Here is a 19,827-nt window from a genome sequence, read left to right as displayed (position 1 = left end):
TGATGATTGAATAATCAGTGGTGTATTTTTTAATTCTATATGCTGTTTGCTTAATATAATTCATTTATATAAAACAGAGCTAAAAACCCCATTCCTTTATACTGGATCTGACTCTATTTGGGAGTTTGGTTGCTTAATTGTAATTTGTTACCGTTTTTAGTTATTATCATTTCTCTGATGTCTTCATCCTTTTAAACTAATAGATAGCAAATAAAGAACCATAAATGTTTAACATAAATATTAGTATTTAGCAGGAATGAATATTCTTTTATTTGTAGTGTAACATTTTTCACAATTGTACTTTTGGTTTTCCTTTTGTCTAATGTATCATTTTTATAACCTAAATGTTAAAGTAATAAGTCCTAAAATGCTGTTTTAGTATTACCTTAGCACCATTAAACTAACTTTCTTAAATCATATCACCATTTCTTTTAGACTACTGAAGATATTGCTTCATTTTTCTAAATTTGTCATAAAATTCTACTCTTGAACTGTGTTCCACATATGGAATTAAAAATCTTGTTTTAGTGTTTATAGTTTCTTTCTTCAGACATCTCATATTAATAAAACCACACAATTTCTTAGGTATTTAATAGTCTTCAAAAAAAGTGGTTAAGCACATTTTTTTTTAAGTCTTCAGTAGCTGTTGCTTTCTAATTTTTTTGGCATTCCAAGTATTTGAGTGACCATGTTATTTCTGGTGTGCCCGGAACAGCTGAATCATTTTTCAAATAGCCCTTAAGTCTTTATCACTCATATATACACTAATTTATCTAATTTTATTTATATGCCTATATGGCCACTTAACACTTTCTGTGAAAATTCTGCATAGTTTTTCTTATCAGCTGTAAGGGAAAAGAAAAAAATATTCTACATATACTTGTACAGATTGAATACGGATTATTCAGATTGGTTTCTTTCAATGACATATTGACAGTTGGGCAGCTAGTCTTAGTAAAAAATAACCATTAATTTGTCAGTATATTCTTGTAAAGCTCTTGTTTTCCTGGTTTCAGAATCCTTACTTCACTGCTGCATAGTGAAGTTAAGGTGCTTAAGCCCCCATGCCTTTTTACTATAGTTGTGAAATGAGTATCATAATAGTACCTAATTCGTGGTTGGAATCATTGAGATAGTGTATATAAAGTTCTTAGCATACTACCTCATATCATATATTTTCACTGAAACATTAATGATTTTTTGTATGAAATATATTGTTTTTAAAAACACCTATTTTTCTTCAGTATTTCAATTGATTATAAGCTTGCCTTAATATTTAAGTTAGTGTTCTGGTAGATATATTAGAATATTTGAATGCCTTGTTATTAAGATGTTCCTGGTATGTATAAGAGATCATAGCAGGGCTTCTTTTACAATTATTTTACTTATAGAGCATTAAAGTTTTCACAAAGTTTTGTCTTAGAATTAGGAAAAAGCAGACCTACATGAGTTATGCCACATTTTAGAGCTTCAGAAAGTAAAATTTTAGTACTGGAAAAAATCAATTTAAAGTAGGCCATCAGAGACTTACCACTAAAATTTCAACCTGGAAGGAGCTTGCTTCTAATTATGTTTTCAGAAGTAAGCTTTTAATAGAAAGAACTACATTGCCATTTTGTTAATGTGTTCCTGATGTTTTATCCATTGAATTACGGGATACACGACAGAATTCCATCCAACGTTATTATTGTGGCACAAAGCACAAACAGGAAAAAAATGAATTTCAGCTGTTTGAGTGAAAATGTAAAAGTGTGATAGGATGGAAAGAATGTCCTGGACTATTTTTTATTCATTTAGAGAAAGAAACTATAAAAACATTTATTTAACCAATTTTTTTTTCCATATCACCTTTCTTAAGATGTAAGGACAATCTGTTAACATTGATGTTTCACAGCTAAATGTTTAATGTAAGATATTTTTAGTGACCAGTTTACCCATAACTCATAGAGGAGAGGGTCTTCATTATACTGCTACTGAGTTTTCCTTTACTGGGGAATTTAGTCAGTTTAATAAGTCTGTATGTTTTGCATTAAACCCAGGCTCTTAATTTATGGTTTTGACTTGGAGAATTATAGTGGAAATATAGAGCAAACAAACTTTTCACATATTAGTTTTCTTTGGTGTTTGATGCCCATGAATTTTATACTGTTCTTTTGTTTTCTGAGTGTTTTTGAAAAATTAGGAAATGAAAATGTGAATACTTTTCCATACAACTTAACTGAATTAATTTCTAATTCATTTTTATTCTCATTATATTAATGAAATTCTTAGAGTAAGTATGGTTGCTCACCATCAAATGGAAAGGACTCATTATTCTTCGTTTTAGATTACAAGCAGTTTCCTTTGTCTCATCAATATGTACAGAATACATCCCAGCCACATTTAGCCATACATTTTAAAACCATTCCACTCGATGCTGAAGGATAGAAAGAGAGATAAAAAGCCATCCCTACGTTCTTGCTAATAGAGAAAAGAAGTCTGAGAATGTTATAGGGCTACAAAATTATTTTGGAATATGATTCTCAAGAAGAATATGCTAATTTATATTGCTTATTTTTATTATAAACAAAAACTTTAATACATTTAATATTAAGATGTTAAAGTCAGATTTTTATATTCTGTTGTTGAAATATGTCTGACAGCATTTTTTGAAAGGCTATTGGAGTTACTTGGAGATTTAAAGTTAGAGTTAGAAGTAAATTATTTCTGTATATTAAATGAAATTTTTTTGTTGTTGTTAGGTGATGATGGAGTCAATGTGGAAGATGGGAAAACAAAGAAGAGTCAGAAGGATGATGAAGAACAAATTGCTAAGTATAGGCAGCTCTTGCAAGTTATACAAGAAAAAGAAAAAGGCAAAGAAAATGATATGGAAATGGAAATTAAGTGGGTTCCAGGTAAGAATTCCATACTCACTAACTACTCACTTTCATTTTAGGTTGTTGATTCCAGTTTAGATATGAATGAATAGATTAGCTCTTCTTTGGAAACATAATCTTAAAAAAATCTTAACTTTCCATGAGTATTTTGATGAAGAAAATAATGTAGTATTTGCATACATCATTTCGTTTACTTAGGACTATGGTTTTAAACTCTTGCCAGTTTATTCTTGGTTTCTTTGATTTATTTACTACAAATAGTCTCAATATAGAAACTTGAATCCAGGTACCATGTGTTCTAAAGTTACTAAACTTCTTCTCAAAATGCATAATTTACAAGTGGACTTTCTTCTATAGCTCCTACTAGACCTTAGTGAATTTTCACTAACATGAGGTTAATTACACAGTTTTCATCACAGCTTTGCTATGAATAGTCAAAGAAGTATAGTGCAGTGATTTTTTTAATGGCCTGAAGGTTTCAATTTTTTTTTAGAGTAGACAACACTATTATACTAAATTAAAGCCATGTCAGAGCTAAACAAAAATAAAAGCTAGGATAAACCAAGATTATTTTCAAACATAACTTTTTTCAACATCCTGGACAAAAGTATCCCTGCAACCAATACTGTTTTTGCAAATTATTGCTGTTTACATTTAGGATATCTTTTAAAGGTATACTTTTTGATAAGGAACTAGCTCTTTATTCTCAACTCATCTCTAGATGAAAGAATCTTGCTTGTAGGAATATATTGCTTAAAAATTAAGTATTCTGTATTCAGATACTTGCTTCTAATAGCTAGTATGTTTTTGTACTGGTATTAAAACAGTTATTTACTTAAGATTATTTAAATTTTGGCAAAGAAATCTACCATATTTTTATATTTCAGGGTTCATTGATTTGTGAATATTAGGATGGATACATCTACATATTGTTATAAAAATATGGTACTCTCTTGTAACTCATTTATTTTTAAATATCTGGAAGTAGTGGTAAGAAAAATGAAATTTAAGAGAACTAAATTAATTTAGCTTGGAGAGGAAAAGCCTAAAAAGTGACTTAATTGTTATTTTTAAGTACTTGCAAGATAAATATGTAAGTGAAGACTTGATCTCTTACGTCAGAAGTCACTGCAATTGCCAGTGGATAAACTCTAGAGAAAGATGGATTTCAATGTGTTATAAAGAAAAATTGTTACTAGAGTTGTCCAGCAAAAGAGCACAAAGGCTGTTTTAAGGGATTGTACACCCGTTGTTAGTAAACCTCACAAGACAGTATAACCATAACTCAGGGGTGTTTATGAGGAAAAACAAATATTTTAAGGTCAGTTTCTGACTTGTCTTCTTGGATATACAGTGCCAGCACAGTTTATTTGGGATCAGATAATTGCTCAGAAGGCTACATTGAATACATTATCATCCCTCAGCGTCTGTCATGCATAACTAGTTATCCTGATCCAGTTTGTCAAAAACCATCACAAGGGAGTGCATCGCACTGAAAAAAATAACTTGTATGTCATTGCTTAAAACTTCAAAACCAAGCCATAAAGTGATGAGAAAAAGATTTTTTTAAGCAAAATCCTCCCTCTTTTCTCTGACCTACTTTAAATTATAGAAAACATTTTAATAAAATAAATTATTTAGAGAATGTCAGTCATTCTTTTTTCTTAGCTTTACGTGTGATGATTTCAAATGTCCCTCTTACCCTCTCCTGGCATTGAGTATTATATCAGTTTTTAATGTCTTTTGAATGTTATGAATTATGAGGTTAAAAAATATAAATACTATTTTAATGACTAATACTGTAATTTTATTGAATTTTTTTCTTCCTGCATTTGCTATCATCTTCTCTGCATACCCAGTGTGATCTGTTTTAAATACACGTCTAAATGTGTTACTGCCTTGTTAACACCCTTCAGTGAATTTGTGAAGTAATTTTTTACCTGAGGTTCTTAACTTTATGATTCCAAGAAAGGTTGAGTTTTGTCTGTTAAGTCAAATATGTTATGATTATAGCTTAATTCTAATCTTAGAATGAGCTTATTTAGAAGATACTTTAAATGAGCATTTTAAAATTGAGATACTCGGTTGACTGAAAAAAGAAGATTTAAAATAAACTTGACTGAGAAGTTTTTATAACCAGATATTTCAAAATTATATTGAATAGATCAAATCTAACTTTGTCTTAATACAATTATAGAGGGCAAATAACAAAAATGGTATTTATATTTGTGTCTATAACTAGAAGATTTAAGCAGTATATTTTTCCTGTATTTTCCTCACTTGATCATGGTATATTATACTTTTTATATATTCCTGGACTTTATTTAGTAATGTGCTTAAGATTTTTGCACTTGATATTAAATGCAAATCAGGAATGGTTCTCTGTAGTTTTCATTTCTTGCACTCTCCTTAGTTTTTAGTATCAGGGTAATGCTAGCCTGATGAAGTGAATTGGGAACTTTTCTTTTTAACATTACTTTTTGTCTTGTCTTTTTAATTTGTTGATGTAATATTAGTGCAATACAAAGTACTTTTGGGATGTAAAATCAAAAATTATTATCTACAGTTCTACTACCATAATTCAGCCACTGGGTGATTAGATAGATTGTGGTCAAATTTATTTGTTTATTGTTGAGTATTTAATTATATTTCAGACCTTCCACTGTAGTATACAATTGACATTGAAAAGAAATCTGACCTTAGACTATTACTGATCCCAAACCCAAAAGTATCAGTACTTTCTTAGATCTGTTTATTCACTTTCATCACCAGCTAAGTAATTGACTTGTTATTTTAGTTAAAAAAAAAAATTTATTTTTCTTTATTTATGCATAAAAGAACTGGGGTGTAGGCCAGAGGTGTGGGGTTGAAAGGATTCACCAGAGACACTGTGGGGAGCAAAAGAGGTGGTTCTACTGAAATACACTGCTGAGGGGAGCAATGGGTGAGACAGAGGTCTGCTGTGCCATGTGGGTTAGCTCCCTGGCCAATGATCTAACTCATGCTGTAGTAGTTGGCGATAGCTTGATAGCGCTGAGACCTTAACCCCTGTGCCACCAGGGAGGCCCTGGCTTGTTACTTAGAGACTTTGGCTTTTAAGAGCAATTTTTTAATAAAGATGTTTTTCGGAACCTCCCTGGTGGCACAGCGGGTTGAGTGCAGGGCTGTGAAACTGTCCATAGCCTCTGCATCTTTGTTAAAAAATGGCACAGCAGGTTGAGTGCAGGGCTGTGAAGCTGTCCACAGCCTCTGCAGCCTGGGTTCAATTCCCTGCCGGCCAGGGAAATACCCACATGGCGTGGCAGACCTCTCCTGTCCCAGCCACTGCTCTCCTCAGCAGTGCTTTCAGTCCGTCTGTCTGTTCTGCTGCCCACTCTGTCTGGTGAATCCTCTTACCATCCTGTGCCTCTGGTCTATACCCCAGCTCTTATATAAATAAAATCTTAAAAAAAAAAAAAAGATTTTTTTTTTCCCCACCCCCAATTTTAGAATTGTTTCTGTTGTTTCTGTGCATGTAAGGACTGGTAGAGTGCAGTCAGACCACAAGTGGAAGCTTATGCTGGAAGTCAGCCTCAGTCACTAGTTAAGTTACGTGACTTCCTCACTCATGCAGTAACTTACATGTGTTGTGGATCAACCTGTGGTTCTCTCATAAGCTGTTAAAATTACCAGTGTCAAAACCTCAAATGTTAAATCTCAGAGACCTAGCATCTATGATGTTAGAAATAATCTATAGATTTTTCCATATTTTGAATTATTTTTATAGGATAGCTTCCCAGAAACACAATTACTAGGAAGGGAAAGAATACTTTCTGGGTCTTGAAATTACTGCCAAATTGCTTCCCAAAGGATTATACCAGCTTATAATGCTTCAACAATGAGTAAAAGTGCCAGTTTCATGGAATTATCAACATTGTATATACATATATTTATAGTTAATTGAATGAAGGAAAATTGATCCCCTGATATATAGTGCATTTAAAAAGATTTTAACTAGTATTTTTGAAGGCCCACATGGGGTATTACCAGCTGTGAAACCATAGTTTGTATGTGCACATGCTATATATGTGTGTATGAAATGTAGTCTTTTATGTACTAGACTTGTTAATTTAAATCAATAAGCTAATATTTCAGAAACTCAGTTTACACATTTGGAAAGTAGAACTAATAATGTCTGCTTAATTGGAGTTATTTATAAAGGTACCTCATAAACTAAAGAGTACTATTCATGTTATATTCATATTGTTGGAGTTGTGTTTTAAGAAATGTATCTTGGTTAACAGTTATCTTGAGCTTAGGGTTTTTGTGTTGTTATACTTCATTAAACCACAGAGGGTCAGTATAAGATTATACTGAGGCACTCATTGGTTTTTCTGCAGCTTGGATTTCCAGAATACTAAGTTCTACAGAAAAATACATGTTCTTAATCACTAACACTTGTTGGGATATCTCTTGGTTTAGTTTTTAAAAGAAACTGTAATTTAGACTATTAAAACTTTCTTTTTATATCATATTATATGGTATAATAACATCAGGGGTTTAATCTCTTAAGGATAATGTTAAGGGAGGCAACTAAGATACTCAAGTGTTAACAACTAGAATGAACTACTCTTCCTGTTTATATCCAAATTCCTTATGGAAATGTGATAGTACAGTCTTATTAATTGGGATTATAAATAAGTTAAAATATTGAATGACAAGATTTTTAAAGGGTAGGGATAAGATTAATTTAGGTTCAAGAGAGAATGAGAGGAATGAAACTGGAGACAGCAAGTACACGTGGCTCCTTTTTTCTAAAATCTTTACTGCTGGGAAGTTGCAAACATCATGACACTTCATCTCTTAAAAATTCTTCAACGTATGACTTCCAAAAACATTTTTCTATTGATACAAAAGCATAATGCTGCATCACACTAAGAGAAAACTAAGAGAATAGTAGTCAGATTTCTCTCTTTTCCAGTATATACTTTTTAAAAAAAAAAATAAGCTTTTATAGAGGTAACATTGGTTTATAACATTATATAAGCTTCAGACATGCTGCATTTTAATTCAACATATGTGATACTGCAATTTCATCACCAAAAGATTTAGTTTCTACCCATTATCATACAATTAACCCTCTTTACCTATTTCACCACCACTCTCCACCTCCTTTCCCTCTGTGATAAACACTAATCTGGTTTCTCTATCTAGAGTTTGTTTTTATTTGTTCATTTGCTTCTTAAATTTCACATAAGTGAAATCATGCAGTATTTGTCTTTTTCCCTCTGATGTATTTCACTTAGCATAATATACTAAAAGTCCTTCCATGTTGTGGCAGATGACAAGATCTCATCCTTTTTATAGCTGTGTAATACTCCATTGTGTGTATATACACCATATCATCTGTCCACTCCTCCATCAATAGACATTTAGTTTGTTTTCATATCTTGGCTATTGTAAATAGTGCTGCAGTGAACATAGTGATGCATATATATCTTTTAAATTACTGTTTTGTACTTTTCAGATAAATACCCAGAAGTGTAATAGCTGGATCATATGGTATTTCTATTCTTAATATTTTAAGAGATCAAGGAGCAAGCTTTTGACTCTACAAAAATTGTTTAAAATAAAGCCCAGAAAAGTTCTATCAGGAGATGCTAGAGAACATACATAAATACACACACACACACACACACACAAATACACACATACGTGCACACACACCCCAGAATCAACAGACACATATTCCTGTACAGTAATTAATCATACTAGGAAGACACTATCTTTTGTTACTCAGACATCAGAGAGGAACAAAACCTGTTTTGTCTTTAAAAAAGGTTTTGAGGGCCTCCCTGGTGGCGCAACCTGTGAAGCTATCCACAGCCACTGCAGCACGAGTTTGATCCCCAGCCAGGGAGCTACCCTCATGGTACAGCAGACTGCTCCTGACTCGCCCACTGCTCCCCTCAGCAGTGTATTTTAGTCAATCTGCCTGTTCTTTTCCCCACTCTCTCTCTGGTGGATCCTCTCACCCCCCCCCCCATACCTCTGACCTGTACCCCAGTTCTTGTATGCATAACTAATAAATAAGTCTTAAAAAAATTAAAAAAGGTTTTTGAAAATATCCCCAAGGAATTAGCAATACATTTCTTTTAACTACAGAGATCAGTGTGGTTCAACTTCTGAATACCTAATATAAAACCAACCCATTCTTCTCAGAAGAGATTCACTTTCATTGCATTTATAAAATATATTTTCCCCATACTACAAAGCTCAGAGTGCTTTCCAAACATTCTGTTACATACAAGGTTGAATCTGTCATTCTGAATTTTCTTGAAGTAATAGTAACAGCAAAAATTCATCTGGAAATTTTACAGTGAAATCTGTATCCCTTGATTCAAATACAAGCTAAGGAAGCTGAAAGAAGTTTCTTGACATCAAGAACCTGTCAACCCACTGTGTTTCTCACTATTAGACAGATTAGAGCAATCTAAATCTAGTTTCTCAAACCAGTAATATTTATAGTCCTTTCTTGATCCAAGTTTAGTTTCTTTTAAATATCTACAATAGTTGGATTATAGACTGTCCCACAGTCCTGATATCTTTGACTGTGACTTCACAATTAATTCAGATTAAAAGTTTTTGGCAAGAATTGGCTACAAATGATCTTGTATACTTCGTGTTGCCTCACATCAGGAGGCATATAATGTCAATTTGTCCCATTATTTATACTGTTAATTTTGCTCACTTGGTTTAGGTGATGTTTGACTGTTTACTCCATTGTAGAGGCACATTATTTTCCTTTGTAAACGATAAGTAATTTGTGGGGTGTGTAAATATCCTATTCCTTATATTTTACCTAGTAGTGTTAAGTATTTATTGATAATCCTTGTTAGGTATCTGCTGTGTCATGGTATGGCCTGATAATGAGATAATAAAATTGGAGACCATGGAGTGTAGTGCCAACCAGCAGACTGGAGTTGTCAGTATTACCACCTAAACAGAATACAGGGGAAACGGTGACCTCAAAAGAATACCAGGTCTCAGTGAGAATTAGAGTAAGAGGTATGAGTAAAGAGGATTTTGTTGATGACTAATTATAACTGACTAATGTTGTCAGGGCTTTCTTGCTGAAGAAAGATGGGGAATGGGAATGTTTGGTATCTTTTGAAGAGATGATGAATCTTGTGACAGATTTAAATAGGTGAAAAGCCTAAGGAGTTTAGTACAAAAGATTTTTAAACTACAAAAGTGGTGAGACTGTGAATGTTTTGGGGGGATCTTGTCTGGAACACCCAGAGTTCTTGGATTGTTACTCTTGTGAGACACACAAAGGTCAGAAGAAACAAGGAATATTTTTGTAGTATCCCTCTATTAGAGGAGTACTTTCTTCAGTCCCATTCATTGAGGCATGAGGTAGAAGTGCAGTTCTTCCTTTCTACTTAGTCTTACCTCCATTCTACTAATACAATTCTATTTTATTCCCATATCTGCTCTTTATCCTTGTGCTTCCTTTTTTCCTACCTTGATTCCATCTACTCAGTTCCCCACTTCAGAAGCTTAAACACAGGTATCAGAAACATGTATCTACAACCATTGTTTTACTCAATTTTTAAATTGTAAGTAAAATGTTTTTGAATCAATTGGGTATTCATTTTAGAAGGCTATCCAGTTTCAAACATTTCAATTTTCAGAAATCTCAAAATCTGTTCGCTATTTAGTTTTGGCTTTATCTCTATTTCCATTTGTTGCCAATGTATCCATTATTTGAAGTATATTCACGAAATGTTTTCTTGGTCAGAAGTTTTAAATAACCAGGTGTTTAAAATTTTGAGTTGAGTGTAGAGGAGAGAATTAAGTGGAAAACCTGAACTTTAAATAAGCTAAAAGAATTTGGTTATGGGGAGGAAGCCAGTTCTCAATGCACTATCAAAACTTGTATGCACACAGCTAAGTAGATTGAATTTTAAATCTTAGTGTGCACTCCTTTTTTTTAATAATCCAGTTTAACATTAAATGTAAGAGTTTTGTCAAGAATAAGCTGAACATTTTTATTATGTAAAAACTCTGAATCATTTATGGAATGTCTAATAAAAATTAGAAGCACCTAGGATTATCTAAAAATGATGCTAGTACATTTTCTCTGTAGATTTGTTAGTAAATTTATCAGAATTCACTGGGTTACTTCATAGATTATTTTCTCTTAATCATTAAGATATTAAGGTTTATTTTTTTAAAGTTTTCCAAGAGATTTAAAAGATCTAAAGCAAAACCAAGGATATTGTATGCTAGTAGTTTCAAAGAGTGCTAAAATCCTCATACCTTATAAAGTTTCAAGTTAATTGGTCTGCTGTTTTTACTCCCACAGAATCGCAACTAAATATGTAAATTATCAAAGGCCATTGGTAACTAGCATCTAAGATGGCCCTTTTCTCTTTGCATGTATATCACATGAGTTGTACTGTTTGCATATGTAGTCATTTCCAGACAGTAGTACTTGTTTTGACTTTGCCTTAGATTCACAGTCTACCTCAATTCCGTTGAAAAGAGCCTATAGCATGTGTTGTTTTCGCACAGCCCACAGCTATGCTGATTTATTTGAAGTTGTGAATTCTTTGGTCCTAAAGGCAAAACTTTTGCCTCTTGTATTTCAGTTTGTCCCACTTCATCATTCTATATATAACTGCCTGGCCAGCAAACTATCACTTTTCCTTACACATGTTCCATGTTATTTTGACAGAATTCATTCAGAGTACTCACTTTCAGTCGTTGTGTTATTGGCCTTTTTTCCTAAAACTGAAGTCATATAACCTTAAGTTTACTACTGTAATATATTTATTTCCCTTCTTTTTTTTAATTTTAATAATATACAACTTGCCATTTTATCTTTTTAAGTATTCAGTTCACTGGTATTAAGTACATTCATATTATTATGTAACCCTCACCAGCATCCATCTCTAGAACTCTTTTTCATCTTTGCAAAACTGGATCTGTATATCCATTAAACAATGGTTCTTTATTTCCCCTCCTTCCAGTATCTGGCAAGCATCATTCTGCTTTCTGTTTTTATGACTTTGACTACTCTGAATACTTCATATAAGTGTAGTCATACAGTATTTGTCTTTTTGTGACTGGCCTATTTCAGTTAGCATTATTGTCCTCAAGGTCCATCCATGTTTAGTCTATGTCAACATTCCCTTCCTATTTAAAGCAGTATTCCATTGCGTTTCTATACCACATTTGCTTATCCATTATTCCATGATTGGTCAGTTGGGTTGCTGCCATGATGCAGCTATAACATTCATCTTTACACATCTTCTACAAGTATACATAATTGATTATATCATACCCCACTTTTGCATTCTGCTTTTTGTTTTGTTTCTCAGACTTTTAATTTTTACATGCTTCTAGATAATCTTTTTAACCATAAGGCCTCCACTGCATTCCATTGTATTTCTGAAGTTGTAAGTCACTTCCTTGATAATATGTTTTAGGCTCTTTCAAATGTTTAATTGTTAAGGACAATATTATAACCCTTACATTGAAATTTCTCAAGGATAATTTTTTTTAAATATAAAAATGTTTTGATGAATTTTTTAAATTTCAGAAAATTTTTTTGCTAATCAGCTTAAATTGCAATTTTTATTTTATATAATTTTTGCATTATTTTTCATTTTTGCACAATGTATTCATTTTCATCTTGGTTATAGTCCCCCATACAATTCCCAAACCCTTGTTTTGATCCTACTCCCTTCCCCCCCCACCCCCCTGTAGTGTGTCTCCAGTTTATAGTCCTTGTTGATTTTGATTTTTACTTTATTATAATTAGTATTTTTCCTGATCCCTTATTTAGGTTTTCTAAATTCCTGTTAAAAGTGAGACCATCCGGTATTTTTCTTTTCCTTTCTGGCGTATTTCGCTGAGCATGATCCCTTACAGCTCCATCCATGTTGCTGCAAATTGCATAAGATTATCTTTTTTGATAGCTGAATAATATTCCATTGTGTATATGTACCACATCTTCTTAATCCAGTCATCTATTTTTGGGCATTTGGGTTGTTTCCTATTGTAAATAATGCCACTATAAACATAGGGGTGCAGGTGCCCTTTTGAATTGATGTTTCTGTGTCTTTTGGGTAAATACGTAGGAGTGGAATTGCTGGATCATATGGAAGCTCCATCTTTAGCAGACTGAGGAATCTCCACAAGCTCTCCATAGTGGTTGGACCAGTTTGCACTCCCACCAGCAGTTCAGGAGTTCCTTTTCTCCACATCCTCACCAACATTTGTTGTTGCTAGTTTTTTTAATATGTGCCATTCTCAATGGTGTGAGATGGTATCTCATTGTAGTTTTGATTTGCAGTTCCCTGATTGCAAGTGACGTTGAACATTTTTTCATATGCCTGTTGGCCATTTGCATTTCTTCTTCAGAGAAGTTTCTTTTTAGCTCTTCTGCCCATTTTTTGACTGGATTATTTTCTTTGTTGTTGTTGAGTCTCATCAGCTCTTTGTAGATTTTTGTGATCAGTCCTTTATCATTAGTGTTCTGAGCAAAAATGTTCTCCCAGTCAGTGGGGTTTCTCTTTGTTTTTATCATTGTCTCTTTTGCTGTGCAGAAGCTCTTTAATTTGATGTAGTCCCAGCTGTTTATCTTTGTCTTCACTATCACTGCTTTGGGTGATGTGTCTGTAAAGATGTCTTTGAGGTGCATGCCATGTAGTGTTCGCCTATATTTCCTTCTATGTACTGTATGGTTTCAGGTCTATGTCTAGTTCTTTAATCCATTTTGAGTTGGTTTTTCTGCATGGTGTGAGGTAGTAGTCAAGCTTCATTCTTTTGCATGTAGCGGCCCAGTTTTCCCAGCACCATTTATTGAACAAACTTTCTTTGCTCCAGTGCATATTCTTTGCTCCTTTGCCAAATATTAGTTGACCATAAATCTGTGGGTTTATTTCTGGATTTTCTGTTCGATTCCATTGGTCTGTGTGTCTGTTCTTGTTCCAGTACCATGCGGTTTTGATGATTATGGCTTTGTAGTAGAGTTTGAAGTCTGGGAGTGTGATGCCTCCATTCCCTTCTTTTTTTTTTTCAGGAGAACTTTGGCTATTTGGGGTTTTTGGTGATTCCATATGAATTTCATCAATAATTGTTCTATTTCTTTGAAGAATGTCATTGAAATTTTTATTGGAATAGCATTGAATCTGTATATTGCTTTTGGTAGGATGGCCATTTTGATGATGTTAATTCTTCCAATCCATGAGCAGGGATGTCTTTCCATTTCTTTGTGTCTTCTTCTATTTCTATTAACAGTGTTTTATAGCTTTTTTGTATAGGTCCTTTACCTCTTTTGTTAGATTTATTCCCAAGTATTTGATTTTTTTTGTTTCGATAATAAAAGGGATTTTTTTTTTTATTTCTTCAGATTTATTGTTTGTGTATAGGAAGGCTACTGATTTTTTTTTTAAAAGATTTATTTATTTATTTATACAAGCACTGGGTACAGTCAGAAGCACGGGAGGGTGAGAGAATTCACCAGAGCCAGAGCGGGGAGCAGAGCAGGCAGAAGGACCAAAGTATACTGCTGAGGGGAGCAGCAGGCGTCAGGAGAGGTCTGCGTGCCATGTGGGACCCTCCTCCGGTGGCCAGGGAGCAGCCGGGGATCGAACCGGCGCTGCAGAGGCTGTGGGCAGCTTCGCAACCCAGCACTCAACTGCTTCACCACCGGGGAGGCCCAAGGCTACTGATTTTTGCCTGTTGATTTTGGTGGTGTTGATCCCACCACTTTACTAAACTGATTGAATAATTGAATTAGTTTTTCTGTGGAGTTTTTGGGGTTCTCTATGTGTATTATCATATCATCTGCAAATAGTGATAGTTTAAATTCTTCTTTTCCTATTTGGATTCCTTGTATGTCTTTCTCTTGTCTTATTGCTCTGGCTAGGACTTCCAGTATTATATTGAAAAGCAGTGGTGAGAGTGGACATCCTTGTCTTGTTCCAGATCTTATTGGAATGCTTTCAGCGTTTCACAATTGAGAATGATACTGGCTGTTGGCTTGTCATATATGGCCTTTATGATGTTGAGGTATGTTCCTTGTATCCTAAGAATTTCAAGGGCTTTTATCATGAATGGATGTTGTACTTTGTCGAAAGGTTTCTCAGCATCTATTGATATTATCATATGGTTTTTATATTTCTTTTTGTTGATGTGTTGGATGACGTTGATTGATTTTCGGATGTTGAACCATCCTTGTGTTCCTGGCATGAATCCTACTTGGTCGTGGTGAATTGTCTTATGGATACATTGTTGAATTCTAATAGCTAAAATTTTATTGAGGATTTTTGCATCAGTGTTCATTAGATAGATTGGCCTGTAATTTTCTTTTTGTGTGTTGTCCTTGTTCGGTTTTGGTATTAGTGTAATGTTGGCTTCATAGAATGTGTTTGGTGTTATCCCTTCCTTGTCAATTTTTTGAAAGAGTTTGTGAAGGATAGGCACTAATTCGTCTCTGAATGTTTGGTAGAATTCATTTGTAAATCCATCAGGTCCCTGGGCTTTTGTTTTTGGGGAGGTTTTTGATTACCATTTCAATTTCGCTGCATGTAATTGGTCAGTTTAGGTGTTCTATTTCTTCTTTATCTAGCTTTGGGTGATTGTAGAGTTGTAGGAATTTGTCCATCTCTTCTAGATTGTTGAACTTGTTTCCATATAACTGTTAATAGTAGTCTCTGATTATCCTTTTGATTTCTGCTGTGTCCATTGTGATTTCTCCTCTTTCATTTGCAATCCTGTTTATTTGTGTTTTCTCCCGTTTTTTCTTTGTAAGCCTGGCTAGGGGTTTGTCTAATTTATTTTTTCGAAGAACCTGCTTTTGGTTTCATTGATCTTTTGGATTTTTTTTTAGTTTCGATTTCATTTATTTCTGCTTTGGTTTTTTTATTTTCTTCTACTGGTTTTAGGGGTTTTTTGTTATTCTTTTTCTAGTTCTTTGAGCTTTGAGATTAGGTTGTTTGAGTTCTTTCTTGTTTCTTGATATGAGCCTCTATTACTGTATATTTTCCTCTTATTACTGCTTTTGCTGCATCCCATACATTTAGGATATTGGTGTCCTCCTTGTCATTCAATTCAAAGAATTTTTTAATTTCTTCTTTGATCTCCTCATTAGTCCAGTGGTCTTCCAGTAGTGTGGGTTTCAATCTCCATGAGGTAGGAGAGTTCCTTTCCTTCTTTTTATGGTTTATTTCTAGTTTGATGCCTTCTTGGTCAGAGAAGATAGTTGGTATGATTTCAGTCTTGGTGTATCTGTTGATGTTTGTCTTGTGTTCCAGTATGTGATTGATCCTGGAGAATGATCCGTGTGTGCTTGAGAAAAATGTGTACTCAGATTTTTTGGGTTTAGTGTTCTAGTTTTTATTTAGTGTTTGGGTTTAGTGTTCTAGTTTTTATTTTTGGGTTTAAGCCCAAGTGCTCTAGATCCTTATTTAGAGCTTCAGTGTCTTTACTTATTTTTTGTTTCGTTGATCCATCCATTGTTGATAGCGGTGTGTTGAAGTCTCCTACTATGTATGTGTTTGATCTGTTTTCAAAGATGATAATAGTTGTCTGATATATTTTGGTGCTCCTTCATTTGGTGAGTATATGTTAATGAGTGTTAGTTTTTCTTGAGGTATTGTCCCCTTGATCATAATGTAGTGACCGTTGGGGTCTTATTTTACCTTTTTGAGTTTGAAGTCTGTTTATCAGATAAAAATATTGCCCTTCCTGCTTTCTTTTTTGGTCCATTTACTTGTAGGATTGTTTTCCATCCTTTAACTTTGAGTCTGTTTTTATCTTTTGTAGTTAAATGTATTTCCTGGAGACAGCAAAAGGTTAGGTTTTGTTTCTTAATACAGCTTGCAACTCTGTATCTTTTTATTGAAGAATTTAGTCCATTTACATTTACAGTTAATATTGATATGTTAGCATCTGTATTTGCCATTGTGTTTGTCTTTTCTCTGGTTTTATTTATTCTTTTAATAATTTTTTTTTTTTTGGCCTTCTTTCGTTGTTATTCATCCCTCTGTTGGTTCTGGCTTTAGGACCCCTTGTAGTATTTTTTGGAGTGGGGGTTTAGTTGTATGAAATTCCAGAGTTTCTGTTTGTCTGCAAAGGTCCTTGTTCTTTCTTCATAGAGGAAAGAAAGCTTTGCGGGATAGAGTATTCTTGGTTGGCATCTGTTTTCTTGGAGTCTGTTGACTATGTCCCTCCACTCTCTCCTTGCCCATAGTGTTTCTTTGGAGAAGTCTGATGTCAGTCTGATTGGTTTTCCTTTGAATGTTATCTGTTTCTTCCCTCTTGTCAGCTTCATTATTTTTTTCTTGTCTTGGATTCTTGGGAGCTTTACTATTATGTGTCTTGCTGTATTTTTCCTTTTGTCGTGGAAGTTTGGTGTTCTTCTTGCTTCTTGTGTGTGTGTTTTCAGCTCCCTCATGTTTGGGAAGTTCTCTTCAATTATTTCCTTGAATATTTTCTCTGTTCCTACGTCTCTCTCCTCTCCTGGGATTCCTATAACTCTCCTTTCCTCATGGAGTCAGATAGTTCCCAAAGTCTTTCTTTGGTCTTTTTCCTTCGAACTTCTCCTTCCTTTTCTGTTTTGGTTCTTTTTATTTCTGTGTCTTCAAGAGTACTTATTCGTTCTTCCATTTCTTCTATTCTGCTTTCATTGCTTTTCCCAGAGTCCTTTAGCACCTCCATTAATTCTTTGATCTCCTGCATTTCTTTTACTTCCCTCTTTAGGGACTCAATTTCATTCTGATCATTGATTATTTTTCCCTTATCATTGTTTTCCTTTATGTCTTCTGTCAGTTTTTTAATCACAGCAATTTAAATTCTCTTTCTGGAAAGCTCAGAAGTTCTTCCAAGTCACTGTCGTTGCCATCTAGTGGGTGGTTTTCTTTTTGTGGTGTGTCTTTCTCCTGAGGAGTTGCTAGGTTGCATGTAGTTTTTTTTCTCCCTGTTCCCTGTCTTCTAATTTGCCGTATGTGTTGGGACACTGTGCCGCTGGTACTGGCTGGCATCTTTTTGGTGTGCTCTTTGTGGGGTTTCGGAAACTGGTGGTCCAAACGAGTCAAATACTGTTATGCCAGAAGTCTAGGGAGGCAGTGGTATTTTGAGTATATTAATGGTCGCTGTCACAGAATATTTCCTCCTTCTGTGTTTAATTACAAAGGTGTGTCTTGAAGTCCCTCAAACTTCCCTAGAGGTAGGGCAGCTGGATTGCACTCTAAGTTCAAAAAAAACAGGATCCCCCTCTGGGGTCCAGCTTCCTGCCAGGCGGGACCAGGCTGGGAACCTTCCCTCTCTGGCTCCGCTGGGAGCCTTCCGCCAGTTTCAAGCAGTCTTTATTGAAGAAAGGTCCCTGTTCTAAAATGGCGATGCAGGGACTCACTCCCCTGTGCATCCAGTCTGCCCCTGGCCATGGGTGCCTGCTCACCTCTGCCTCCGCTGGGAGCCTTCTGCTGGTTTCAAGCAGTCTTTATTAAGGAAAGGTCACTGTTCTAAAATGGCGATGTGGGGATGCACTCCCCTGAGCGCCCGGTCTGCCCTGGCTTGGGTGCTGCTCCCCCTCTGGGCTTGGACTGCTGGCCAGAAGGGGCCTGGTGTGGGTGAACTTCCCAGCTCACCTCTGGATCTGCCGGGAGCCTTCTGCTGGTTTCAAGCAGTCTTCATTGAAGAAAGGTCCTGTTCTAAAAAGGCGATACGGGTACGCACTCCCCTGCATGCCCAGTCTTGCTCCAGACCTTATTTCCCTCCTTATGCCTGTTTGTGTGGCCCACCCTCTCTCAGCGCCTGAGGGTGTTTTTGTGATCCCTGGTTTCCAACTATAGGGTGTTGGCGATTTTTTTTCTGGTCACTAGGTAGCACCAGAGATCTTTCCTAGTGTCCTTCGGGAACCGTTTTTAACCCCGTGGGTCAGGGCAACAGAGTGGGAGTGGTGTGGAGAGCCTCAACGGCGTGGGGGTGCTGTGTCTGCCTTGTGCCCCACCGTCGTGGGGATCCCACGGCCTGAATTTCGTGCCCTGGGTCTCAGTTCCCAAAGCCCTCAGGTCCAGGACGCGGGCTGTAGCCCAGTTCAGTGTCCGCAGAAATGGCACCCCGCTCCCTTGTCCAGGCACCTGGTTTCTGATTACTCAGTGAGGGACATTCACCTCAATGAGGGTCCCCTCACGTCTCCCCGCAAGCCTTGGTCGCAGGCACGGGGACCTGGGCAGCCCCAATCCGCATATGCTTTTCAAGCACCCTGCTTTTCCACACAAGCTTATCGGCTGGCCTTGGGCTGTTTGTAGGTCTCCTGGGAGTCTTTATTTTTCTCCAGTGGCACCTGGAGCCCTTCGCTCACCTCCGTGGCGAATTCTGCACGGTTCTCCACGGTTCCAGTTCACAAGGTGCGGTGGCTGAAATAGTTCCTTTCCACTCACAGACCCTCTTGATGCGTAGTTTGTTCTTGTTAGTTGTTTCAGTTTTTTGTTTTCTTTTCCCCTCCTTTTTGTTGGTTTGAGAGTGCCGACTTTGTGGGTGGGGGAGGGTAGCAGGGTTCTGAGCTTTCCTCCCTTCTAGTCTTCTTTTATGGCAACTTTCTTCTTTGGGCAGTTTGCCAGAGTCGCCCCTTTATCTTCCGTGTCCAAGTTCTTGCAGGGACCTGCAGCTTTTCCTCCCTATTAACTTTTTTTTATGGGAGGTCTTACTCGCAGCATTTCCTCGCCACCATGTTGATGACGTCTCGTGCCTTTGTTTTATTGATTCATAAGAGTTCTTCATGTATTTTAGGCTATACTATCATCAGTCATATGTCTTTTTTTTTTTAAATAATAAATTTTATTTTTATATTTCCCATACAATTGCAGCCCCCCCCCCATTCTGACCCCAATCCCTCCCCTCCCGCCCCCGCCCCCCTAAAAGTGTCTCTGGTTCATAGTTTTTTGTTGAT

At 35.6% G+C, this 19,827-nt stretch overlaps 1 protein-coding gene across 1 annotated transcript in view; it reads left to right on the top strand.

The window, feature by feature from the left end:
* Positions 1–19,827, top strand: part of ESF1 (ESF1 nucleolar pre-rRNA processing protein homolog) — a gene marked incomplete at both ends in the record, with an annotated part of 56,642 nt that overhangs the window by 14,489 nt on the left and 22,326 nt on the right. The window contains one exon of the mRNA XM_084246493.1: positions 2,742–2,897. Within this exon, the coding sequence (XP_084102619.1) occupies positions 2,742–2,897 (156 nt within the window). The remainder of the gene's footprint in view (positions 1–2,741; positions 2,898–19,827) is intronic.

This window comes from Talpa europaea, assembly GCF_964194135.1.
Source record: "Talpa europaea genome assembly, chromosome: 11".
Classification (NCBI taxonomy): Eukaryota; Metazoa; Chordata; class Mammalia; order Eulipotyphla; family Talpidae; genus Talpa; species Talpa europaea.
This window is presented reverse-complemented; position numbering and strand designations above follow the sequence as displayed.